Source organism: Macaca thibetana, chromosome 3 (genome assembly GCF_024542745.1).
Source record: "Macaca thibetana thibetana isolate TM-01 chromosome 3, ASM2454274v1, whole genome shotgun sequence".
Classification (NCBI taxonomy): Eukaryota; Metazoa; Chordata; class Mammalia; order Primates; family Cercopithecidae; genus Macaca; species Macaca thibetana.
Window position 1 is genome coordinate 157,102,899 of NC_065580.1, and position 27,902 is coordinate 157,130,800.

General features: G+C 43.8%; 1 protein-coding gene across 13 annotated transcripts in view; it reads right to left on the minus strand.

The window, feature by feature from the left end:
- Positions 1-601: 601 nt before the first annotated feature.
- Positions 602-27,902, minus strand: part of PCP4 (Purkinje cell protein 4) — a 485,020-nt gene continuing 457,719 nt past the window's right edge. For all 13 annotated transcript variants that reach the window (XM_050784608.1, XM_050784611.1, XM_050784610.1 and 10 more), the window contains one exon: positions 602-1,010. In XM_050784608.1, the coding sequence (XP_050640565.1) occupies positions 883-1,010 (128 nt within the window). In that variant the 3' untranslated portion in view covers positions 602-882. The remainder of the gene's footprint in view (positions 1,011-27,902) is intronic.

Here is a 27,902-nt window from a genome sequence, read left to right on the forward strand (position 1 = left end):
CAGAACAGTTTACCTGCAAGGTTTGCAGGGGGAGAAAATGGAGCGGAAGAGAAGCCTGATAGCTTCTCTAAATTACAGGTTGTAATAAATAACCCTACCAGGTGGCAAATCACAGCATGGAGGAAGTTGGGGAGTCTGGAGAAGGTGCCAGTACCCTGGAGTCACACAGGTGCAGAGTACTGCAGGTAAGCCGCAGAATGGCCTCTCACAGGCTAGGGTGTCCCCTTTGGAGATCTGAAATGGGTCTGCTGAGTAAATCTGGGGACGCTCCAAACACATACGCATCACCTTCTCCCGTTTTATTCTCCTGGATCAGTCATAATTCCCCAGGGAAACTTCTGAGTCTTCGGCACCCGAGGATGCAGGGCTCTATTCCCATGATAAGAAGAAAATATATTGCCATCGCCAGCCAGCACTTAGGACTCTCCGAATGAGGCAGGCATGGCTGAAAATGGATCTCTCACTCCCAGCAAAAAAGCTCCTAACAGAAGACAACGTGTTACGTCTCTGACTCCTAAGAGAAGGAGGAAATAGACACGTGGCTCACAGTCATCTCTAACGTCGGGTAAAATAAAGAGAGAGAGAAAGGCAGACACTTGAATTCACTCATCTTAACTTCATTTTATTACAACATCAAGGAAAATAGTTGCAGGAGGAATGAAAATGGAGAGAAACATAGAGATTAAGCTACTCACAATTCCATTGTCTATACCTTCCTACAAGGGTCTAAATATCACAGGTTTCTGTACATGCATTGGAGGTTTGCTGTGCGTGTGTGGATTGTGTGTGGATGACTTCTCTCTAGGGTGTTGTTCGTTTAATTTCTTGACAGATAATGGTTGAGTTTGGTGTTTTCAGGTGGAATAGGAGGGGGCTCTCCCGCTAGGACTGAGACCCAGCCTTCTTCTTCTGGAATTTTCTGAACTGAGACTGAATGGCCACCGCTGCACGTTCTGTCTCTGGTGCATCCATGTCAATGTCAAATTCTTCTTGAACTTTCTTCTGTCCATCTGTAGCAAGACAAACACAAACAGAAGGCAGTCACTGAGCTGAAAATAGGAAAGCAGACAGCCCCACTAGATAAGTGAAGCCAGGGAGTCCACCTTGGGGCACACACAGGGGCTTGACTTACACCCCAGCACAAGAGCTCATTTGCAAAGTAAAATCCAGTGGACTGTTTTGACAGAGCTCAGAATCTACCACCTGAGCAGGACAATAAAACTCAAGGACACAGTCTCAACACTTCATGTACTTTCTGCACATGATTTTCTGTTCTCAATGACCATCTTGATATATGGTTTTAATATTGGCTGTGCTGTTACTTTCACCTGCTATCTTACATAGGTACCATTTAAATATTGCTAAGACATTGGCCCAATGGTAGCTGATATTCACAGCTACTGAGTTAGCAAAGTCGTACACTGAGTTTCCATGTGTAATTCTATGTGTCATTCTCAGGGAAGATTTGCTTATTGCAATCAGGGCTTCCATCTTTATCATCGTCAAGATGGGATGACACCATTTGATCTTCATAGTTCGACTGAACTTTCACAAAGCTTACATTCTTGTTCCTGTGAGGTAGGCTTGGCAAATGGCTTGCTAAGGTGGAGGGATTTCACCAATTTGCACGGTGACAGGATATAAAGCAGGGGGTGGAGGAGGGAGCAAAGGCTTGGGCCTCTGTGCTGTGTACCTTACTACAGCACAGGGCCAGTGCAGCCAAGAAGGAAAAACAAATAAATCAATAAAATTCTTCAGTCGTGGAAGGTAAATGTCTTTCAAAGGCCTTCAGTCTGATCAGACCCGGCGTGTTCAGGGTGGTATGGACGTAGAGTGTATAGTGTATGCTGCTTGGGTGATGGGTGCATCAAAATCTTACAAAGCACCACTGAAAAACTTACTCATGTAAGCAAACACCACCTGCTCCCCAAACACCTATGGAAATAAAAAACTAAAATAAAATAATAAATGCCTGTAGTCTAATGAAGACTAGACATCAGATTCATCAAAGGCATCCTTTTTCTTTTTCTTTCTTTTTAAAATACAGGCATGAGGGTCCCACCCCAAACTCCAGGCTTCCTCCTTGCCCAGCTGCAGTGGGAAGGGTGCTCCTAAGAGCAAGATTGATGTTGAGAAATCCGTGTCCCTGCGGGGAGGCCAGACATCTACACTTTTTAAAAAGGCTCTCAGGTATAGCCAGAATTGAGATCCAAGGACAAAGGAGGCCTTGGAGTTACCTCGAGCCAGAACTGGGGACAGAACTCACCTCTCCTGGGACTTGGACCAAGAGCCTCGCTGCCACCCTGGGCTTGTACCTAGAGCAGAGGAGGCCAACCCTGTGAGGAGCACAACCAGCTTGGAGATGGGAGAACTGGGGGCATTCTGAGGCAGAGGAAAAGCCCTAGCCAGGGAGCAGGACACGGGCTCTATTCCTGACTATCTGCAGGCAGCCTGAGTTCATCATCCACTACCTTGTTTAGGGACTTTGCATAATAATGTTCAGGCACCAGCTCTATCGGAGAGGGTGGAGGAAGCTGGGGTTCCTTGAGGATTTCAGGTAAGGCCTGCCTATTCTCCTGCTTGCAATAGATAGACAGACAGACAGACAGACAGACAGATAGATAGATAGATAGATAGTAGATAGATAAATAGATAGATATAGATAGAAGATAGATAGATAGATAGATAGATAGATAGATAGATGGATAGACAGAGATAGATGGATCAATAGGTGGATGGATGGATAGATACTTAGACACATACATATATACATAAGTAGATGATAGATATAGAAGATGATAGAAAGATAGATAGATATAGAAGATGATAGATAGGATAGATAGATAGATAGATAGATAGATAGATAGATAGATAGATAGACAGACAGACAGACAGATAGATACATGGATGGATAGATTAGATAGATAGATAGATAGATAGATAGATAGATAGATAGATAGATAGATAGATAGATAGATAGATACATGGATGGATAGATTAGATAGATAGATAGATAGATAGATAGATAGATAGATAGATAGATAGATAGATAGATAGATACATAGATAGATAGATACATAGATAGATACATAGATACATAGATAGATACATAGATACATAGATAGATACATAGACAGACAGATGAACATAGATGGATAGATAGGTGGATGGATGGATAGATACTTAGATACATGCATACATGTATACATAAGTAGATGATAGATAGATACCTACATACATACATACATACAAACATAAGTAGATGATAGATAGATACAGATAGACAGGTAATAGATAGATGAGATAGACAGGTAATAGCTGATGAGATGCATCAGCACTTATTTCAGATGCATCTGGTTGGGTAACATTTCCTCTGCAGATCCGTAAGCAGCCTCCTCTCAATTTTCCTAGCACCTAAGCAGCTTCTACCTGGTATAATATGAAGGAGCCCTTCAATTATACCCTCACCTAACAGGAGGGAATGTCAGCTCTGGCTTTGGAAGCCTTGTAGGACTGATGCAGCCATGACCCAAATCAGAGAACTGTTGTCTTCTATTTCAAACTTGCTGCCAATGCTCATAAAAGCAGAGATGTTGAGTGCACCAATGCTTCAGAATATTTCAGAGGCAGGGGAGGGGGGCACTTCCTTTTTAATCCACGACAGCCCAAATGATAGAGAGACAAGTGGAACTGTTTCTCACACTCCAGGTAGCTATTCACATTGTCTTCTACATTGCCAGGGCCCTTTCTTTGGAGAACCATAAGGGGTAGGATCACTGGGGGAAGTAAAAGTTTCCTGTGGCTCAAGTAGCTGCTTTAAAAGTGGTTAATTAATGTTATCACATGAGCCCGGAACTGGAGGGCAAGTGTCTAGCAAGCCCAAAATGCAAATGGCTTCAGTGTTTGTGCTGATGGCAATAAACCCTTTAGTACCAATAACATCCTTGGTTAGGAAGCATCTACAGCACTAGGAATTGTCATTTTTCATAAGATGGTTTATAGTCCCAAATCCTCCTACTCCCAGAGGAATCCTTGCATCGACTGTACAGTGAGTGCAAAGGGGAAAAATTCACTCTGATTCCAAGGAGGAGGGGAAGTTACTCTTTCAAATTTAAAATGCTGCTGCAATCTGAAGTTTTAAAAGGGCCTGATTCATCTTTCCTCTTTTATAATAATGGAAGAAAGTGGCAATATTATTTTTTGACAAATGACAAATGAAGACTCCGAAAATTATGTATATTAAGGAAATGCATAATGAAACAGTGAGGACAGGTCACAAAAATCAATTTTGCACTTATATCTTAAAATAATATCTCAGCCACAAGTGATAGACTGATTCCTCTTTTGAAAAATATTACATTGTTTAATGAAGAAACCACTGACATTTAAGGAATTGCTACTTTCTGTGTATACTTCAGATAGGTAGGCCAGTCCCGGGGGAGGGTCAGATGCTGTTAGAGGAGTGACAGGAGTTCCTTCCACTGAGCCAGCCAGGAGTGTGTAAGGAAGAGAACGGGGCACCCGACTGCAGTGGAGAAGGGACAACCAATTAGACTCGGCGGCACAGGCACAGGGTTCAATACAAATGGCCTGTGGCTCTGGAAGTCAGGAAAGTGCAGTTCTAAATACCCCAGATTCAGAAGGCACGAGGGTTGGGGAGGAGAGTAAGGGAAGGGACCACAGCCAGGCCCAGAACCACTCTTCAGGGTCTTGGAGCCTGCCAAGGTTCCCCAAGAATGACCCCAGTGATAGTGACAAGACCACAGGAGCAGGGTGGCCCCGTGAGGAGCCTCCCCAGCCCCATCAGTCCCGGGCACTCCAGCCTGGGCAACAGAGTGAGACCTGTCTCAAACAAAAACAAAAACAAAAAGCACAGGCCTCGTGTCCCAGCAGCCAAAGCCCTCAGTCTCCTTGGGGATGAGAGGCTGCCTCTCTCCTCACACTTAGATACTCCCCGCACGGAGTGAGGTACCCGGCAGAAGCAGGGCTGTGGAGTCCGGGTAAAATCTGAATTTGGGGATTGCCTCTGACTACTCTGTGACTCTGGAAAAGGTTCTTAGCTTCTCTGGTGCTCAGTTTTCTCATCTAGAAAACAAAAGCCTGTGCTACCTGGCTCCCAGTGTTAGGTTTATGTTCAGATCAACACTCGATGGTACCTTAAAGAACAGGCCACACTGTACTGGGCATGGCATGGCCACAGCTGCAAAGGCCAGTGAAGGGGACGTGGGCAGTAAAGTGGCTCTCCAGCCTCAGGGTGTCTGTGTCTGCTCAGTGGTGTGATTCATGGATCACTCAGGCCCTAATCCAGGGAGGAAGAGAGCACTTTCCATCATGGATGCCCACAGGGCCATCGTGGTCAGCTGTTTGCTGGGCTTGTTGCAAGATGGCCCCAGCCCAGAAATACAAGGCAGAAAGAATATCCTTAAAATTTGTTTGGCCGTGTGCGGTGGCTCACACCTGTAATCCCAGCACTTTGGGAGGCTGAGGCGGGCAGATCACAAGATCAGGAGATCAAGACCACCCTGGCTAACACGGTGAAACCCCGTCTCTACTAAAAATACAAATAATTAGCCAGGCGTGGTGGCAGGCACCTGTAGTCCCAACTACTCGGGAGGCTGAGGCAGGAGAAAGGCGTGAACCTGGGAGGTGGAGCTTGCAGTGAGCCAAGATCACACCACTGCACTCCAGGCTGGGGGACAGAGCAAGACTCCGTCTCAAAAAAGAATGTGTTCAAAAGAGAGACCTCCCTCTGCCGACCCATACAGTCCACAATTCACAAGTCAAGTCACTGTAAAGCTTGGACAATGTAGAAGGACATTCTCCTTAGCTACGAGGACACGCACCATGCCCTCCTAGTGGCCTAGAGGCCTTTTCAGAGCTTCTGTGTCCAGGTGGGAGCAGGGCATCTAAATGAGTGGTACGATCGAAATGAATGCCATTGTCATGTCCAGATTGCAGTACAATCATTTCTGTCATATTTCCACTTGCTCCTTCACACAGATGTCTGAAGGCTTGGGTCTGGACTGGGTGGCCTCTCCCTGACATTTGCACGTAGGATTCTGCCACCTGTACTGGAACATCACTTTGGCCACACCCAGTCTCAATGGTGGCTTTTCAGCCTGAGCAAGCAGCAGGTTAGACTAAATTACAATTGGCCTGAGGATGCCTCCATACTCCGATCCTCAAATAAAAATACAATCTTCCTTAGTACAAAAACTAACTAGAAGTCTAACTCAGGAGTACTGTACAGGTACGCTCTGGTCAACAAACAGTGAGGTCTCCATCAATCACAGCAGCCCATTTTCAGTCAATCACAGGTGGGCAACTTACTCCAACAGGGCAAAATGCTGCTCTGTAACCAGTTAAACTGCCTCGGTGCCTCCTGTCTGCTTTCTGCCCGTGAAAGCTGCCTAACCACGTGGCAGGCTGGAGTTCTGAGAACCTGTTCTGGGTCAGAGAGACGCCTAATTCTGGAATCATTCTTTTGTTTAACTCCACTACATTTGACTTGTCCACGGCTTTTCCTTTTAAGAAGTATTTCACCAAAATACCTTGTAAGCCGTCCAGGGCTTCACAGTTGTCATTGCTTGTATTTGCCTCAGGTCCTGGAATTCGACCTTTTCCCACTCTGCCCAGACATTCTGAAATTCTCAAGCTGATTACAGAACAGTCAAGAGGATATTCATGCCAATTAGCAGATTTGATGTAAGAGAACAGCAATTCCAACTCCACCAGAAGGCGAGGGGAAACCCGACTTACTGATTATTATAGCTCAAAAAAACGGCCCCTGCCTATGTCCTGAATGGTACTACCTAGGTTTTCCTCTAGGGTTTTTTTTTTTTTTGAGATGGAGTCTTGCTCTGTCGCCCAGGCTGGAGTGCAGTGGCCGGATCTCAGCTCACTGCAAGCTCCGCCTCCCGGGTTCATGCCATTCTCCTGCCTCAGCCTCCTGAGTAGCTGGGACTACAGGCGCCCGTCACCTCGCCCGGCTAGTTTTTTGTATTTTTTAGTAGAGATGGGGTTTCACCATGTTACCCAGGATGGTCTCGATCTCCTGACCTTGTGATCCACCCGTCTCGGCCTTCCTCTAGGAAGATTGACTGGCCATCAGAGAAATGCAAATCAAAACCACAATGAGATACCATCTCACACCAGTTAGAATGGCGATCATTAAAAAGTCAGGAAACAACAGGTGCTGGAGAGGATGTGGAGAAATAGGAACACTTTTACACTGTTGGTGGGATTGTAAACTAGTTCAACCATTATGGAAAACAGTATGGCAATTCCTCAAGGATCTAGAACTAGATGTACCATATGACCCAGCCATCCCATTACTGGGTATATACCCAAAGGATTATAAATCATGCTGCTATAAAGACACATGCACACGTATGTTTATTGCGGCACTATTCACAATAGCAAAGACTTGGAATCAACCCAAATGTCCATCAGTGACAGACTGGATTAAGAAAATCTGGCACATATACACCATGGAATACTATGCAGCCATAAAAAAGGATGAGTTTGTGTCCTTTGTAGGGACATGGATGCAGCTGGAAACCATCATTCTTAGCAAACTATCACAAGAACAGAAAACCAAACACCGCATGTTCTCACTCATAGGTGGGAACTGAACAATGAGATCACTTGGACTCGGGAAGGGGAACATCACACACCGGGGCCTATCATGGGGAGGGGGGGAGGGGGGAGGGATTGCATTGGGAGTTATACCTGATGTAAATGACGAGTTGATGGGTGCTGACGAGTTGATGGGTGCAACACAGCAACATGGCACAAGTATACATATGTAACAAACCTGCACGTTATGCACATGTACCCTAGAACTTAAAGTATAATAATAAAAAATAATTGTAAAAAATGTATAGCTAGTATCACAGTTGATTATAGAGGAAATGTTGGTGTTATGCTGTTTAATTTATTCAAAGAAAGTTTGAAGTAAAAAAAAAAAGTGATCCATTTGCACAGCTCATTTGTGAACAGATATTTTAATCCAAATATAGAAGAAGTTTAAATTTTGAATAACACCGAAATGTGTTCAGGAGGTTTGGGTTTCATCAGAAACAGTTAAAATGTATGCCAAGAATAGAAAATGAGAAATCGTACCTTTTTCTTAAAAATAAAGAGTTTTTGCTTAAAAAAAAAAAAAAAAAAAAAACGGCCCCACAATTCAACGTCCTGTGTGCCTGGAGGGCCATTATTCCTCACAAGCCCTTCAGACTTCAGCCCAGTCCATCACCTGCAAGATCTCACCTCAAAGGAAGTGACAATCAAAATCTATCAGGCTGGGCAGTTACATGAACTGCTACATTATGTAGCTACCTGTCCTTTACCTGTCTACCTGTCACATTGCCCTTTCTCAACAAAGCGTGTAGCTGCAAAATGGCTCCAAGCAATGAGGCTTTTCCCTCTGAGCAGAAACCTCATTAAACCTGACACAGAGCTCCGCCAATTGTCATTGAATAATGAAGAAATGATGCTCCCTGAGGCTTGGAACGTCCCCTGATTCAGTTCTGCCACAACCTCCACTAGGAAGCAAAACAGTCCTATTCAAGTTTAAACTTTGCACTAGTATAGACATTTCTTATGCTACTTTCCTGAAATACTGCCTTTTCCCCACAGAAACTGAATAGAAGGTGGCCTGTGCAATTATGTTTTATTATGTCATAAGAGAAAGCTCAGGTAGCCCTTCTTAAAGATGGAATGGCAATAAAAACCACTCCTTCCTGAGCATTAAATAGATCCTCCCTCATATACTCAAGTAGATTTTCTTTTATAGATCATTTGATGGGCAAATGTAAAATAGAGAATCATAAATATAAAGGTTAGGAACTATTACACTACCAGTTGAAGACAATCCCAAATGAATATTATGAGTCTCTGGGCCAGGCACGGTGACTCACACCTGTAATTCCAGTACTTTGGGAGGCCAAGGTAGGAGGGTCACTTGAGCTCAGGAGTTTGATACCAGCCTGGGCAACATAACGAGATCCTGTCTCTATTTTTTTAAGTCTCTGGTATTGTCATGAAAATCCAAAGAACAGAAAAATGCTTTGATAAACTAGAATTCCACTTGCATTTATCTATTCTGATAAAACAGAGTTTGGTGCTGCAGCAGAGGTTCTCACATCAGTCCCATAGTCCATCAGCAGATACTTGTCGAGAAGAGTATTAGTTTGCTCAGGCTGCCATAACAAAATACCAGAGACTAGATGGCTTTACCAACAGGAATTTATTTTCCCACAGTTCTGGAGGCCAGAAGTTGGAGATGAAGGTGTTGGTAGGTGTGGTGTCTCCTGAGGCCTCTCTCCATGGCTTGCAGATGGCCACGTTTTTTGCTGTGTCCTCACCACGTGAGGACATTAATTTAACATTAATCAATTAACCATCTCTTTAACCATCTCCAAATGCAGTGACACCCTGGAGTACTGGAGGTTAGAGCTTCCACATATTAATTTGGGTGGGGAGACGACACGATTCAGCCTATAACAGCACCTGACCTAATTGGGGGGCTTCATAGGTTTTAAAGTAGCTTTACATTATAAAGAATCTATATATTATGATTCTCTATTTTACATGGAGAATTTGGGCTTCTGTAGTCTGTAGTTTGGACTTACGTAGTCATTTATGAGAGCTGCAGGAAACATTCATCATCCTCATTCTAGAATGGCCTCGCTTAAGATCACGTTGTGAAGACTGGCCAAGCCTGACTTGGGATCCGGGTCTTGTTCCAAATCTTGTTTTCATTCTATGGTGTTATGCTACTTCATCTCCTTAGATGTAGACCAAGTTGATAGACTTCTTTATGGACCAGTTAATATAGCTCTGGGGGAAAAGCATCTCTTGGATGGTCCAAGTCTAAACACATAATACAGTCAACCAGCTTGCAAAATCTGCTGGCTTACCAGGCAGTCTGGGGGAACTATAGCAAATTCATGCTTTCGGCGAGTGGTCTGAGAGAGCCATCCCTGTCCTGGGGGCTGGGAGAGAGCAGAGAACAAACCTAGTCCCCTCCTTCCCCAGGAAAACAAATGGAAAGGTAAATGCACAACTCAGTAATAGAATTTCAGAGATTCAAAGAGCAAAGCAGGCCGCTGGCGAGTGTGAGGTAAGGTTGTCAGGTGGGGCTTCTGCCAAGGAGTCATCCTGGGAGGGGCACAGCCCCACAGTGACACCAACCAAGATGTGGGCGACAACCAGGGCTCCTCACGGATGGTGGGAAATAGCACTTCCAGAAAAATGGTCTTCATCTGTGCGTTCACAATCTAAGTGGCAGGCTTCAAATAATTAACATAAATTCCTAGGAAATTAACGAACATGAAAATTCACCTAGGGCATGACAGAGCTATTCATGGATCCTGCAACAGTCCCAGAAAGGATAAAAAGTTTGAAACACAGCGCAATTCAAAAATATATTAACCCCTAAACTTGGGAAAGGAAACCCTCAAATCTATTTGTTTCCCAGTTGACAATGATGAAAGATCATTTCTCAGGTCATCATGGTAAGGTCATTGGAGGAACCATCAATAAGTCATGACAGCAGCTTTTACTTTTAACACACGGACACGCACACATACAACATAACACACACACACCACAGACCCACACATCCACACCCATCACACAGTCACACACCACACACACACAAACACACCACACATACACCACATCAAACACACATATCATACCACATACACAAACACACCACACACTGCACACACACACCACACACATACCACACACACATATCACACCACATCACACATCAAATACACACCACATACACACACACACCACACACACACCATACCCCACACACTCACACCACACCAAACACATAGCACACAAACACACAACACACACACCACACACAAACACACCACACACACACCAACCACACATATCGTATCACACACAAACACACCACACATAAACACACACCCACACACATCACGCCACATCACACATCAAACACACTATACCACACACACCACACACACACAAACATCCCACACATAGACCAAACACATACACACATCACACACACAAACACACCCTACACACACATACCACACACACATACCTACACACACACACCACACACATCACACATCAAATACATACCCCACACACACACCACACACACACCATACCCCACACACTCACACCACACCAGACACATAGCACACAAACACATATCACACACAAACACACCACACACACCACACCAACCACACATATCGTATCACACACAAACACACCACACATAAACACACACCCACACACATCACGCCACATCACACATCAAACACACTATACCACACACACCACACACACACAAACATCCCACACACAGACCAAACACATACACACATCACACACACACACCCTACACACACACATCACACTACATCACACATCAAATACACACTACACACACACACCACACACACCCCATACCCCACACACTCACACCACACTAAACACATAGCACACAAACACACACTACACACACCACACACAAACACACCACACCAACCACACATATCGTATCACACACAAACACACCACACATAAACACACACCACACACATCACGCCACATCACACATAAAACACACTATACCACACACAACACACACACACAAACATCCCACACATAGACCAAACACATACACACATCACACACATCACACACACAAACACACCCTACACACACACCACGCACACATACCTACACACACACACCACACACATCACACATCAAACACACCCCACACACAAACACACACCCCACAGACACCAACACACACACCTCACTCCACATGCACGCACTCATACACAAACACACCACCACACACTTCTACACAAACACAACGCTCACCACACACATTGATACACACCACACACAAACACACACTACACACACAACACACACAAACATACCACACACACACAAATACATCACATTACACACACAAACACATACCACACATACACAAAAACACATTACACACATCACACTACACACACATACACACCACACACACACACCACACACACCACACACATACACACATTAGACCACACACGTCACACCATACACACACTCATACACACCACACAAACAGGTAAATGTTTTAATTTTCATATTTATCACTCTTCATATTTTAAGATTGATTTGATAGAAATGAATGACCTCTTAATGCCTAATCCTGTAGATCAGAAATTTGTGCCCAAGCAGTAAATTTGGATGTAATAGTCCAGAGTAGGAGTCTGCCTTCATTAGGAGTCGCAGCACATAGCGTACTATAAAGGACCTAAATTTTAGCACGCTGTAAAGAAATAACAGTCATTTAACTTAAGTATGCCTTGCAATTGGGGTATTTTAATGCCAAGGTTCTTAGAATGTCCTATCTTCCTTCAAAGTATGATATTAACTTTGGAAGAATTAATATCTGTCAGCTGTGTTGCCCTTGATATAATTAAGCTAACTGATGCAGAGTTCTATGCTGCTGAGGCCCTCTTAGCTGGGATCCCCTCCCCCACACCAAGGCCACTTGGCCAAGGAGAAGGAGTGGGGATTCCTTCCTAAGGACCCCAAACCCTTGCCCTTGAGGCAGAGAAAGCCAAAGAGACAGGTAACAAAGCAAGTAAGGATTGGAATTTTATCCTTTACACCCCACATTGGATCAAGATATACTCAGAGAATAAGGTGTCTAGTGTGAGAGAAAAGGTCAATTCCTCCAGAGGAAAAAAAAAATTGTAACAATAAGTTTATACCCGTAGCACCTAATAATGCTGGCATACAGCATCACACTTTATGAAATGTCAATTTAACAAAAGACCATAAGCTCTTTAAAAAGCTGAGAACAAAGCATGCAGAGAGCCACTATGTCCTTCTGCCTGACTTCCCGAGTTGCAGTCCCTCTGCGGCTTGGGGCGTGTGGGACTCCAACAAGCCAGCCCCACAGCCCGGAGCCACTTCTCGCTCTGCCTGCTGGCTCCGTATTTATGAACGGGGGCTGCTGGTGCAGAGAATTGCAATTTTCCAGGTCTGTGCTAAGAGGCAGAGATTAATAAGCAAGTTCAGGCATTAACAGTCCCAGGCAAGGGGACTTTTCTGCATCTATTGTATTCCCCAAATCAAATAAAAACACAACTCTCATTTCTTCTAGCTTTCCATTTGCCAAGTTAGTGCCTTCTTTGGTACTTAAAGCTTTTTCCAAGACCGAACTTAAAGCTTTTTCCAAGAGCGAACAATTCTCCTTTGTCCTAAAATAGAAGTATTCTGAAACCCACAGTGTTCGATTGTTCAAATCAAGTTCTGATTAATGCAAAGCCTAACTTGGGAGCCAAAAGTAAGAGTTTACTCTGGCCTCCTCTCAGTCATCTATTTCTCATTATTCTGTTTCTCGGGCTTCCATCCAGAAGCACCCTGGCTTATATAAAATGCCCTCTGTGGTACTAGATAATCAAATAAGCACAGATCCATGAGTATCGATTGCACAGAATGAGAACTAATGAGATCAGATCTTCCTCCAAATTTATTAAGCGAGGAAGAGCACTAAAAAGAAGGTATAATCATCACTGAAGAAATACTAATTTTTCTGTTGAAAAAGCAAAATGTATTCTTATTTGTATGAATTGCTTAGGCTGTCATGACAAAGTACCATACACGGGGTCACTTAAGCAACAGAAATTTATGTTCTCACATCCAGGAGGCTGGAGTCCAAGATTAAGATGTTGGCAGACCAGGTTCCTCCTAAGACCTCTCTCCTGGCTTGCAGATGGCGTCCCTCTGTGTCCTCATAGGAGTATCCCTTTGTGAGTGTCTGTGTCCTCATCTCTTCTTCTTATAGGGACAGCAGCCAGACTGGATGAGGACCCAGCCTGAGGACCTCATTTCAATTGAATTACCTCTGTAAAGACCCTATCTCCAAATAAGGTCACATTCTGAGGTCATGGAGATTAGGGCTTCGACACTTGAATTTGATAGGGAGGGAGTACACAATTCCACCCAGAACCACTAGCCAAATGCCTACATTTTCAAGAAAAAAATGGAGACAATCGGTGAGGTATGATGAGAAACAGCTTGACTAGGGGTAGCTTGAATTCAAGTCATGACTCTTGACTGTGGTCAGATTTGCCTTCCTGAGGTTCAAATCCTTGCCCAGGCTTGTTTTTCTCTGGAGAGCATGTGCAGGGACACAGTTTGTAAGGAGTCGAGGGCCATCCCAATGCAGGGGTGCATTGCCCAAGATGGCAGCTGGCAGCCAGGCTTGCCCAATGCACCCTCCTTCCAGCTTCTCCATCTACCACCAGGCTGAGAACCTGGAGGAAATCATTCCCAGATGTCTCAGGGGTGGAAGTTTGCTGCGCAGGTTAGGGTTGGCCAGACAGGTGCACTAGAAGGATCTGAGAGGCAGAAATGAGCACCAGGGGGCAGTCAACCACAGGAAGATCCCAACTTCTGGCAAACCCTGAGGCGGAGGCACTGGGTTTATCTTGGGCAGCTGTGAGGACATCCCAGGGTCCTTTGTCTGGTGGCACATGCCAGGCAACATTAGGAGCAGTCGAGCGTCTGCTAGAAAGATCTATCGTGTAGCTAAATATCTTCCATATGAATTGTTTCTGGCTGGATACCATCTAGGCTGAGCTCTCTGCCTCCCAGAAATTTTTTTTTCTTTAACTTTCATTTTAAGTTCCGGGGTACATGTGCAGGATGTACAGGTTTCTTACATAGGTAAACGTGTGCCATGGCGATTTGCTTCACAGATCAACCCATCACCTAGGTATTAAGCCCAGCATCCATTAGCTATTCTTCTTGATGCTTCCCTCCCAATAAGCCCCAGCGTGTGTTGCTCTCCCCCATGCATTCGTGTGTTCTCATCATTCAGCTCCCACTTATAAGTGAGAACATGTGGTGTTTCCTTTTCCGTTCCTGTGTTAGTTTGCTGAGGATAATGGCTTCCAGCTCCATTCATGAACCTGCAAAGGACATGATCTCATTCCTTTTTTAGAACTGCATAGTATTCCATGGTGCATATGTACCACATCTTCTTTATCCAGTCTATTCTTGATGGGCATTTAGGTTGATTCCATGTTTCTGCTATTGTGAATAGTGCGGCAATGAACGTATGCATGCTTGTGTCTTTATAACAGAATGATTTATATCCCTTTGGGTATACACCAAATAATGGAATTGCTGGGTCAAATGGTATTTCTGCTTCTAGATCTTTGAGGAATCGCCACACTGTCTTCCACAATTGTTGAACAATGGTTGAACTAAGACATACATAGGTTCAAAACAAAGGGATGGAGGAAAATTTACCAAGCCAGAAATTATTAAAGGCCCTGTAATAAAAGCCCTTTCTTCCAGATCCAACGAGAGTAGGTTCTGTTGTCTGCACCACCACCTCCTATAGCCATAACAAGTTACACTGGGGCCAGGGGAGGAGAGAAAACTATACAAAGAAAAGCGGCAATCTTGTGCTTTTAGAGATCAGATTGCAAGATTTTAGTTTATTTACATAGAAAATACTTTAATATTTACTTGAGAATAACTTGAAGGAAAGTGGGTAAATGAGAACTCTTTTGGGAGCGGGAATAACATACCAAATGCTTTCTTCCTCTCTGAGCACATGGGAAGAATTGAAATTCCTTCCCAGGAATCAGCAGCTAGCTGCCCTAACAGCAAACCACAGAAAAGCCACAGTTTGCCCTTCTTCACACTCTGACTAGGAAAAATAGAAAAAAAGAAAAAAATCTCTTCAGGCTGATTGGAGGGATAGAGGACAAATTAGTCATCAGACAATTCAGATAGCCCCTCTGTGCAAGCTAACCAGCTTGTAAGTACCCAATAAACTCCAGGAGCAGAAAGGGGTTGTGGCTGAGTCTGTTCATTGCCTTTGTTTATCCCCTTTTTCTTAGTTATAAAACCCCTGATCTGGGGCTGAGCACGTCGTTATCCAGAAAACAGTTTCCAGCCTCCTTACTGTCGGATGTGGCCCTGCAACTAGGATTTGATCAATATGACATAAGTGGAAAAAAGAAATCTTACAATAAAGTTGACAGACACCCCTTGCCCATTTTTTCTACTCTGTTCATATCTGTTTTCTATTGGCTGAAAGGTAGGTGCAATGGCTGGTGCTCACGCAGCCATATTCAACCATAAGTTGGAAGTCTTATGCCAAATACGGCCAAACAGTAACAGATGCTTGATGCTCCTTGAAACTACACAGACTGCCCTTGACCATCTACCTCCAGACTCCTTCTATATGAGAGAGAAATAACCTTCTCTACTGTTTAAGCAGTTTTTATCTTGGGGTTTCAGCTTCTTTTAAATGAACCTCATCTTCTACACATATGTGATAATCAGTGTATAATTCATCAGGAAACATTTTATTTCAAGTTAATAATGGAAGTTCACATATATTTTACTGTGCATTGGATGGGTTCATTTCCTTCCCTGAACTGCACATTTTGTTTTTTGCTTACGTGCATTCATTCAGTTTCTGAAATGGGTGGTCATTTCTTCATAGCATTTAATGCTTTAAAAACCCCAGAGACAGTTTTTTGCAGAAATACTTCCTTTATATGCAGTAACTTTTGGCAACATTCCCTCTGAGGCTTCCCTGCTTCATGTTATTTTTTTTCTCCTTTTGGGACATTTGCTTCTCCCTCCACACCCTTCCCTTTGCAGTAGATGAAACTGTGTAGTTTTTCAGTTGCCTGAAAACACAGGAAATTGATGTGAGCAGATCCTGTTACAGGGAAGGTGACCTCCCTAGTCAGGTTTCAGGCCACTCCCTTCATTCTGCACTGGGTCCATTTGTTTCTTCCTTTTGCAGCTTTGGAATAATTGGAGTTTTCCTTTTTCTTTTATATTCCCTGGTTTTACCAGGTATCAGCTGACTCTCCTAAGGGTGCTCACTACCTTCTAGGACTCACATGTGCCCCAGCTTCTAAAATTTCAAATACCAGATTTAAAGCATTACACTCTAAAAATTTCATCACCATAGAGAATTTCATACAGTTCCCCAGTTTTTAAATAGAAAGAAAAGTCAAATGCAATCATAATTACAGGACATTTTTAAGTAGTCTCAAAAGAATACCAATTAGCCTAATTAATGTAAGAACCTCACTTGAACCCACTGAGTTTCTTCTAATACTCCTCGCCCCATAATTCTACAAAGAATTTTACTTTCTTTCTTTTTTTTTTTTTTTTTTTTAGACAGCTCTGTCACCCAGGCTGGAGTGGAGTGGCACGGTCTCTGCTCACTGCAACCTCTGCCTCCTGGATTCAAGCAATTCTCCTGCCTCAGCCTCCTGAGTAGCTGAGATTACAGGCATATGCCACCACACACAGCTAATTTTGTGTGTGTATGTTTTTAGTAGAGATGGAGTTTCACCATGTTGGCCAGGCTGATCTCGAACTCCTGACCTCAGGTAATCCACCCGCTTAGCCTCCCAAAGTGCTGGGATTACAGATGTGAGCCACCACGTCTGGCCAAAGATTTTGACTTTAAGAAGGAAAGGTGGAAGCCAAGGCAAACGGAGTGTGTTCCAGGATTTGGTGAAGAAGGAAGAGAAAGGCTGGTAAGAGCCCCTGAGAGCTTCATGAACGGTGGGGAAAGCAAAGAGCAGCACGGGTTGAAAAATCATCACATGTACATCAGAAAGGGACCAAAGCTGCTTTCAAAAATGGGTACTCTGGGCCTTTTCTCCTTACAAATACTCTTTATTCTCTTTGGTGCTGTTTGATTTAAATAAAGAATAAGAATACTCTTAAAGAATAAGAATACTCTTTATTCTCTTGGTGCTGTCTGATTTAAATGCCTTTCTCCCACAATGTGTGTGTGCATCTGGCATCCTTAAGAGCTCATAGCCAGGCACTTGCTGATTTCTTGGAAATAGCTTTTTAAAGATGGGTCATTTTAATCTTTGTACCTTTTTCTACTTATCAGAAAGATGGGTTCTCATATTTATAAAAAGACAATAAAATTAAATACCCCAGAAGTAAAGTTATGGGGCATTCTAGACTAAGTAGCTGAACTACATATAGTAACCTGGACTCAAAAAGATTAACTAAGAGTAGAGTTTTGGTGTTAGTTTTAAGCAACAAGTAATAATGTCCTCCTTTGGGAGGCCTAGGTGAGAGGATCATTTGAGGCCAGGAGTCTGAGACTAGCCTGGACAACACAGTGAGACCTCATCTCTTCAAAAAATAAGTTACCCGGAGGGGGGCCCACACCTGTAGTCCCAGCTACTCTGGAGGCTGAAGCGGGAGGATTGCTTGAGCTGGGAGTTCAAGGTTATAGTGAGCTAAGATCTCACTACTGCACTCCAGCCTGGGAGACAGAGCAAGACCTTGTCTCTAAAAAAATTAAGTAATTAATTAAAATAATAATGCTCTGACACCTAATCACCCCGAAAAATGGCATTGGGAAGTGCTTCCCGGGTTGTGAAAAGTTCTGAAGCGCCAGACTTTTTGTATATTGGTTCAGGTAGATGAACACCTAGGCAGAATTCAGATGGGGCCTGTTGAAATGTGACCGTTTAACCAGGGCCTGTTTTATGTGGCACCTTGGCAGGAGAGCGAGGCTCCTGCCCTTTGTGGGTGCCATCGGAGCATCTCCATCCACAAAGCTTTTACAAACCAAAAATAAAGTGGATTACGCTTATTCCTTTCAAGAAATTTCAAAGACAGAAAGAAATTTTCTGGGATCAAGGCAACAGGGTCAAAAATTAATCCGTTTGGAAATCGTTTAAAAAAGAAAACAAACCCTTCCAAAGACCAGCAATGAAATATCATCCCTTGACACATTCTAATTATCAGCAGAGGTAGTAGAAGCATTTCTGTCTAAACCAAAAATCTAATCAGTGATAAAATACCCATTTTGGACTGCCATGGCTCAAGGGAGCATTAACAGAGGCTGATGTCAAGAAACTGATGGGGGAAACACATTTAGATAGAATGTTAGAAAAAAAAAAAATGTCTAACATCAGACTATTAGAGACTGAGAGCATCTCCCAGGAGCAGTAGCATCTGACCTTTTGCTAAAGTCATTTTAAGCTGAACTGAGGAAACACACAACAGGGAGTTATATTTCACCAGCCGTGAATGGCCGGGGTGACCTAATAGGCCGTTTCTAGCCCAGATAGGTAATTGGCAACGTTTGATAGTTTAGTTCAACTGTGAGATGTGTGAATAGAATAAAAATGAACATTTTATCTGCAGGTAGCTCATCTTGTCTTCTGAAACCCTATCTCCTTCTTCCACAAACAAGTCTGGATTATAATTTCAAAATTACAGTTCAGCTCTTCCACACATAGCCATCATTTAAGGTGACAATAGGCTAGATTTATAGAAAAGACAAGTGAGGAGTTTTCAAGGAACCGCTATAACTCAGTATTCCATTGCCACGGGGCTGAGGAGCACCTATCCCGGCAACCTCTGGCAGAGGTTTCCCGTAGTGTTTGGTTGGTACCAGGTGACACTGACGAGGCCCACAGGTGAAAAGGCGATAAAGTTTCTAAAGAATGTTGGCTACCTTCTGCCTGAAAGATCGCAGTCACACTTTAATTTCATGTATGCCAATTGCCCCAGAGAGAGGCACCCAGTTCTTTTGTGTTTCTGAGTCGAGTGGACCACTGTTGTCTACAGCTGTGCTCCCCTCGGGGTCAGTCACTGGGGCGCCAGCCTCCTTGCAAAATTGGACTCACACTACAGAAAGGTCCAGGAAAATAAACCCTGTTTCCCTGTTTTACTGTCAGATATTGGGAATGCAGTTTTTCTAGAGGAAAGGTTATAATTTCCCATTTTCACCCATTTTGTTGAAATAGTTATTTCAACAAAAATAACGACTTGTTATCCTGTGTTCACAGCCGGTGACCATCCCATTCAGATTCCAACCATTGCCCTTACTTTCCCCTCCACTTCCTCCACCAAGAAAAATCATCGTATTTCTCGTATTTCTCCTGTGGACTCATAGGCGATATCCCCTTGAGGCTTACAGAAAATAAAATCAAAAGAAGTCAAATGTCCTACACTGTCCTAGGAAAGAGACAGCCACAGAATCATAAAGAGTCAGAATTTGACAAGAGCCCAAAAACAATGTCATCATACAATACTGCAACCCAAAGAGAGAAAATGATTCACTGCAGGTGAACCAGGAACAAATGAGTAAAGCACAGAAGGGCAGGGACAGAACAAACTTGGGAATTCACCCAAGCCCCACCCCTCATGAGCAAACCAAGAGTCAGATGCGGTTTCCTGGCAGGACTTCAGGCCAAGCAGCTGAGGGGCACTGCCACCAGAGAAATGGCTAATGGGCGAGGAAGACCCTAAAAACAGTCAGCAAAAATGCCCAACTCCTGCTGGCACGGAGGCAGCCTGGTGTCAGCTAATCCATGGAAAACCTCAGTCAAAACTGGATGCTAAACATTGCTCTATCTTCTTCTGAAAGTTCTATGGGAAACAATTATTGAGCTCAGAGCTACCTGGGAGGAACCTTCAAAGCACTTTCCCCAACCAGCAAATGCATTATAATCTACAAGCAAATGTCTGCATGGACCAATTCTCATTGCCTGGCCCATTTTTAAAGCTCGCTATAAAAACACTTTTTTTTTTTTAATGGACTGGTGGGAAATTGGATTTTGGTGAGTGTACATCCATCCAAACTGCCAAAAGCTTTATGTTTGCATGGAAACAGCAAAACTCGAAGTGTAAGAAAGGTTGGGAGCGAGGAGGATCATTGTCCCACAGTGATTAGCCCCGTTCACGATGACTGCTGTGGGAAGCGAGGTCTGCCCTCCTACACAGGCCAGGTCTATCGCATTTGGATTTGGTGAACTGGTAGCAACCGGAATCTGAAGTGAGAATTGCTTCGCTCACATCAGTGGCCGGCCACGAAAGCATCTCTCTGACATCTGAGGAGACTTTGCTTTCTGAATGAACGCCAGAGCACGATTCAATTTCCAATTGTTTTCAGGGTCTGGGATAGTAGAATAGTAGAGAGAGAAGAATGCACCTTAGAAATATTGAAGAAGCCTTGGGAGGCCGAGGAGGGTGGATTGCCTGAGATCGGGAGTTCGAGAGCAGCCTGACCAACATGGAGAAACCCCATCTCTACTAAAAATACAAAAGTTAGCCAGACTTGGTGGCACATGCCTGTAATCCCAGCTACTTGGGAGGCTGAGGCGGGAGAATTGCTTGAACCCGCAAGGCAGAGGTTGTGGTGAGCCAAGGTCACGCCATTGCACTCCAGCCTGGGCAACAAGAGCGAAACTCCATCTCAAAAAAAAAAAAAAGAAAGAGAGGAAGAAATTTCGAAGAAGCTGCTTGCCAAGCACAAAATCGCAGCAAGCATCCTTTTCACATAATCATAAATTCCTGAAGCGAGTTTTCATAAACATTGTGATAGAGGCCACGTCGCTGACTTCCCAGTTCCTCCTCCCGGCACCCCCAGCCATATCTGGGTCTATCCAATCGATACGTATTTCCACTGATCACAGTTCTACACCATTCCACATCCCGAGAGGAACAAAGGAAATGGCAGCTGAAACAGAAAAACCATGACCAAAACGCAAGGAGATCCCAGCAGGTGAATAAAAAGCATCTACTCCTTAGTGAACAGGAGAAGGGGGTAATCTTCAAAGGAAATACAATTTTAAAGTTAAACCTAGTGATATGCAAATAATTCGGCTTCTTGCTCACGATGAGACTGAGGGAAATAACATGACAGAAAAACAGAGCAGCGACACGGAACAACAGTCTGTAAGAAAAGAGTGTGCTCCGCCTGAGTAGATACAGGATCTGCCCAGCGAAAAAGCGATAGTAAAAGAACAGATCAATACGCCACAATATCCCAAGAAATCGTCATTATAATAACTGTAATATCTGCTCCTTCAAATTAGTGCTGGAAATAGTGAGGTCTATAAATGGCTGCATTTTAAATTCAATGATCTCACAGCACTTGTTATTCTTCTTCCTTCTTGAACATCCAGAATGTACTTGACATTAAAGGGGGCCCTGATCTCATTTCTTCACCATGGTGCAGAAAAGAGCAATTCCCCTGTGTCGGGGGAGGAGAGAGAAGAATTTAAAAGGAAATACATTTAATTTAAATAAGGAGATGGTCATTTCTCATATTTTTAAGCATCTGATCCTGCAATCACAAATTTGAAGTTTAATTCAAGCTGATGAAGCCAAGAAATCCAAGAGGGACCTAAATGAAAGCAGACTGGCTCCTTGATGCCTCTGCATGGGGACGGAGGCAAAGTTCAGCCTCTCCTCTGAGACCTCAGTGCTGTCTCCCAACCCAGACCAACACCTACAGCCCCAGGCACAGCAGCAGCTACTCCAGCCTCCCAGAGATCACCTGGAGCCGCGAGTGCTCCCACCCTCCTCCCCACCTTTCCTGTGGGCAGAGGCAGCTGGGGAGTCATCCAGAGGCTCCACTGAGTGGGAGCAGAGCCTGGGGCGCCCACTAGGCCCCTGAGAAAGCAGCTTTCTAGAAGCCCATAGTCTGTGGGTGTGTGGCTGGAAGCTACTCTCCTCCTCCCTCCTGCTCTGACAAACTCCAGCTTACTGGTGAGAACAGTGCCTGCCCAGTCCCCTCCCCATTTCCCCCTTGGCCTGCTATCCAGCGGGGCCTTCCCTTCAGACTGGGTGGAGGTGTGCACGGCTCTGTATTCGCCCTCACCCCCTTTCCAGCCACCTTCCTCTTGTATCTCCTCTTTGGCCACCTCCTTGTCCCCTTAATGACACCTGAGGAGGGATGAGGGGCTTACACCGACTGTGAAGAACACACATTAATCTTCACAAGGACAGCCTCATCGCTCCAGGAATGTCAAATATGTCATCCTTAAAAAAGAGAGAGATCTGACAGTTTTCCTTCCTTTAGAAATACTAAGCCAGCCAATTACACTACACAGTTAACATGAAAGCATGGTTTCAGTAAACCACTTTTCTTGCTATTCTTTTTTTTCTGAAACCAATCCAGAATTCGTACACAAAAATCATTCCTGCTTTGTCTTTGGGAAGCTGCAATCACTTATCGTATAATAAGCTAGATTTTTTACTTAGTAGGGACAGAGAAGGGAACAGGGTGACCTGGCCCAAAGGCCAGGGAGGGAAGTGCATTGGCAAGAACTGGAAAAAGTCACTTGATACAGTGGAACGATGCATTTCTGGCTTCTCAGATTCACTCTCCACTCTTCCCCTGCTCCACCTAACCATTGCTCTGTAGTTTTGGTTGGGGAAGTCCAACGGGTAGAAGTGATTAGGAGGCACTTTTTTTGAGACAGAGTCTCATTCTGTTGCCCAGGCTGGAGTGCAGGGGCACCATCTCTGCTCACCTCAATCTCCGCCTTCTGGGTTCAAGTGATTCTCATACCTCAGCCTCCCAAGTACCTGGGATTACAGGTGCCCGCCACCACGCCCAGATAATTTTTGTGTTTTATTAGTAGAGATGGAGTTTCACCATGTTGGCCGGGCTGGCCTCAAACTCCTGACTTCAGGTGATCCACCCGCCTCGGCCTCCCAAAGTGCTGGGAGCCACCGCACAGGGCCTTTATTTCTTAATTCTAGCAACGTACTAGTCTCTGCAAAGTTGCCACAGCTTAGCTGTGCCTTTCAACAGGCCAAAGCCCCTGTCTGTCTGCTCCTCCAGATAGGCCTCCCTGGGATTCTGGTTTCTCCTTTTCCGGGTCTGCATCTCCCCCGAGCTACATTCTAGATTGGCTGCTAGAGTGCTTTCTTGGGTGACCAGGGGACTTCTGCCCCGGGGTCTGAAGCATGTTCTGTGGTTGCTCTAAGGGTATCCTGGAGACACGCCCAGGGCTGCGAAGTGGACTCTTCCTACCTCATATGGAGGGGAGAACAGATCTAGCTTGAGAGGGAGATCTACTCTCTAAGGACAATTCAGCCCACTCCGTCTACTGACAGTTCTTTTCCAAGGGGAAATATTAGCATTTTTCTGTGCTTTTGTAATCCCAGATGTACCTAACTAATATGAAACCTACAAATTTAAGCCATCTTATCATTTGGCCCAGCCTGAAATTTAGGTTGGATTTTGCTTCTGAAAAACTGCCTGCAGTGTAAATTAATTCTATAAATAAGATTCCGAGTGTTTCACCTACTTAAAAGAGCAAAAATGTTTTCAAGCGCATGAGAAATACTATTTCCATAAAAGTAATTGACAAGCAGAACCTGAAACATTTGAAACCTGGAATATCTCCTGCTTGGGGCAGGACTCCAAAGGCTAAAAAGATCCACATGTTCCTGGTTCAGGCTAAAGCTACTTCATGTCCAAGATCTTGAAGAAGATCTTTAAGAGCAATTCATTTAGAATAATTTATAACTTCACTTTTTCACCAAAGTATATAGGCTTTCTCTGTATGATGTGGAGTGAAATTCTATTTCAGCTCATCTAAAGCTGTCCACTGCTCAGTCTCGAAAAGAAAGAAGGAAGAAAAGGATGAAAGGTAGGAAGAAAAGATGGAGGAAGGGGAGGAAAGGGGGAGGGAAGAGGAAGATGGAGGAGAGGAAGGAAGGAGGGAGGGAAGGAAGGAAAAAAAAAGGAAAGGAAGGGAAGGAAAAGAGAGAGAAAGAGAAAGGGTGAGGAAGAGGGGAGGTGAAATATGAAAAGGCTATAAATGAGCATGTTGCTTTGATGTTTTAATTTTGAAAATTATCACGGCTGTCTCTATGATTAGTCTGAGACCACCCCTATTTGTCAAAGGCTAGTTAACTAAACTGATGAGATAATGGTACTATGGAGACAATAGTTTCTGGTTTGGCTGAGATGTAAGCCCGTTAACCTTATTCTGTTCCAAGGGGCTTTGATCACAGCCCACCCAAGTTCCCCACTTACAAACAAGACCCTGGTCAAGAGGGAAGTCAGGAGAAAGTATAAATAGAGACGACCTGGTGTGTTTGGACTGTGGGTCTGATGACCAAAACTTTCCTCCTCTTATTTAATGTGACCTTGGGACAATCCCGAGCTCACCAGCAACTTTGCCTGAGATCCTCTCCAAACCCACCTGCAAGGCCATGGTGAAATCAAAGGGAAGACAGCATGGGGGAGCATTTTTTAAAACTATGCAAATCTATAGAGATGTAAAGAATTGCAACTAGGGGTGGGTAGGAATCTCCGCTTCTGTCCACAATGCTTCAAGCACTTTCACACCCCAGACTGATCAGAAGCACCGTCCTTATCCAAGGTTTTCCTTGCTCAATGAAGTTATTATAATGCTCACTCTGAAGGGCAAAACAAACAAAAAGTCACTCTTTTAACTGGGATGGATGTTAATAAATTCCCTCTCAGCACTAACCCCTACGGTAACCTTCAGACAGAATCAGCTCACTTGTTGAGCAATATCACCCATTGACTGGGTTTGTCTGGAGACTGCGATGGCTTTAAATGCCTGGCTTAATAAGCCATTCCAACGTCATTCTTTCCCCATCTGGATCAATATCAGAGCAGCTTTGTGTGTCCATTTCTTCCTTCTGGAATAGAGACTCTTTAGAGTGTTTGGAGCCAAAAGCACAAAGGACCCCATCTCTTGAGCATCAGCCATTATTGTTTTGATTTTTTTTTCTGATTTCTTCAAATATGGAAAAGGAAGAAGATAAAGAGCCAAGAACCCCCAGAAAGAGACCAGAGCTGTTTGATTTTTTACCTTGAAGGCGCCACCACCCATGTGCCTCTGGTATTCATAGCAGCACTCACTATCTGTCACTATGGTGGACTCTGAGCTTTAGGCAGCTGAGGGTTTCACTGTCCTAGCAGGAAACAGATTGAGAGCTTTCTGGCCTGGGACGTGTTGCACACCTTAGACATTAATGACTTTAGGGAGGTGTTTTTTTCACAGCCAGTGCTGTCTGTGAAAGTTATAAACAGCATATTTCTGACACACGTTGCAGCTGGATACTCAAAGTTGTCTCTGTTCCTTTTCAAAGAGGCTCATCTTGACTTGGTAAGTTTCCATGTAGACTACTGAGATTTGTGCAGAATTGGCATATTAGACCCTCAGTGTGGACTCAAGCTTCACCTCCCCCTGGATTCCAGACACCTGCACCCACTGGCCTACAGGAACAGCAAAACTCTGAATCGCAAGCTCTGTCTCCTGTGTACCCTGATCCATCCTCAAATTCTGATCTGACCACAACCCACATCTGAATCAGAGCAGAGCTGAGTCACTGCTGCAGGCAGGGGAAGGGCGTGTTCCCTCTGTAGTCTTTCTAGAATGGATCTCTTCCTCTTGCCTTCCATCCCAGCCCCGCTGTGCCCAGGAGCAAGATCAGCCAGGCAGCATCTTCTGCCAAAACGGACCTCTTCTCTTGGGTATGATAGTAATCACTCAATCATCTTTGGTTTCTGGACTCAACACCAGTTTCTTATTACTCCAACCTGATGCCCAGCCTTGCACACAAAACCTCACTCCACACACTTCAATATACCCAGGAGAGGTGATGGATAAAATATATCCTAAGCAAAATCTGCCTAAGTCAGCACATAGGTCTTGAAAGATAATCTTGCACCAAGAACACAGACACAAGTGGGAGGGGGATGAATGTCTACTGGGAGATATGGAGCCACAAAGGGCCAGGGGTAGGGGTTGATGAAATTTCTTTGGAAATAAATTTTTGAATCATATTTTTTATTTGAAAAATTATACTTCATTTAATGGTAGCATGTACATCTGTCTGCGTATAAATGCAAGTCCTTCTTGGGACCTGTCTCTCTACCTACTTAAGAGCAGTAAAATAAGAAAGTGATTCTGTGTGTGTACACATATGCGTGTTTCCTCAAAATCCAAAGGTGAGATAAACTTAAACTTCTAAGGTTTGGGATTTATTTAAAATAGGGAAAGGAAAGTACCCAGTACATTAACATTTCATCTTATTTATTCTTGGCAATCATATAATCATATCAAATCAAACTAAGTCTTAAGGACTCCTAGAATATCCCCACACCTACTAGAAACTTCTCAGGCCACAGTCTGTCTCCCAAAGAAGGGGCACAGGTATTCAAGCATGGAGCCTGAGCTTGTGCAAGGCTACTCACACTCAAACAAACACAACTGCAGTGAGTCCCAAAGGTAGTTCAAAATAATACTTTCATCTGTAGCATTTACCTACAGCCTGGATGTGAGGAGATTCTTTTCTTAAAATCAGGTGTGTTCATACACCTTCCACCGGCAGAAATACAGCCTTTTGGAAACAAATGCATCACAGCTCACTAAGTCAAGAGAAATCCATTCCAGTTTTAGAAATTCAATTTAGCTTGGGTAAGCCTCCAGGCTCTGCAAGTAAGCCCCATCACGAGGTTTATTATTCATAAATCTCTTTTTCAGGTTGGAAGGCTCCCAGCAGCCACTCTCTTTCCAGTATTTTTCTGCTTTTGTATGTCAATAAAAAAAATTAACTCTTGCAGTCTCTCTGGACAACCAATATCAAGGGATGGATCAAGAAATCCAGCAATATTAGAGTTTCCCCCAAAAATCTTTTGGTTGTGTTCAAATTACTAATTTGTGGTGAATAATCTAGATTCAGATGGTTGTGGCTGTATGTGTAAACATGTTTGAATTTAATTTAGCCATTTATATGAGACAAAAAGATTTATAATGGAAGCTATGAGCTATTGTTTCTTTCAACTAGAAAGTTATTTCCAGAAACAAATGAAATCTGTGGCCTAACTAATCAAATGATGAAGGCACTTTGCTCACATAGGAATGAAAAATCTCTGAACCTCCAAGCCCTGAAACATTTATTTTCTACATTTAAAAATAATTGTAACCCTAATATTTCTGAACAACCTGTCTTCCTACTGCAGATGATACCACAAAATCTAGTTCTAGTAGAAATATTGGATT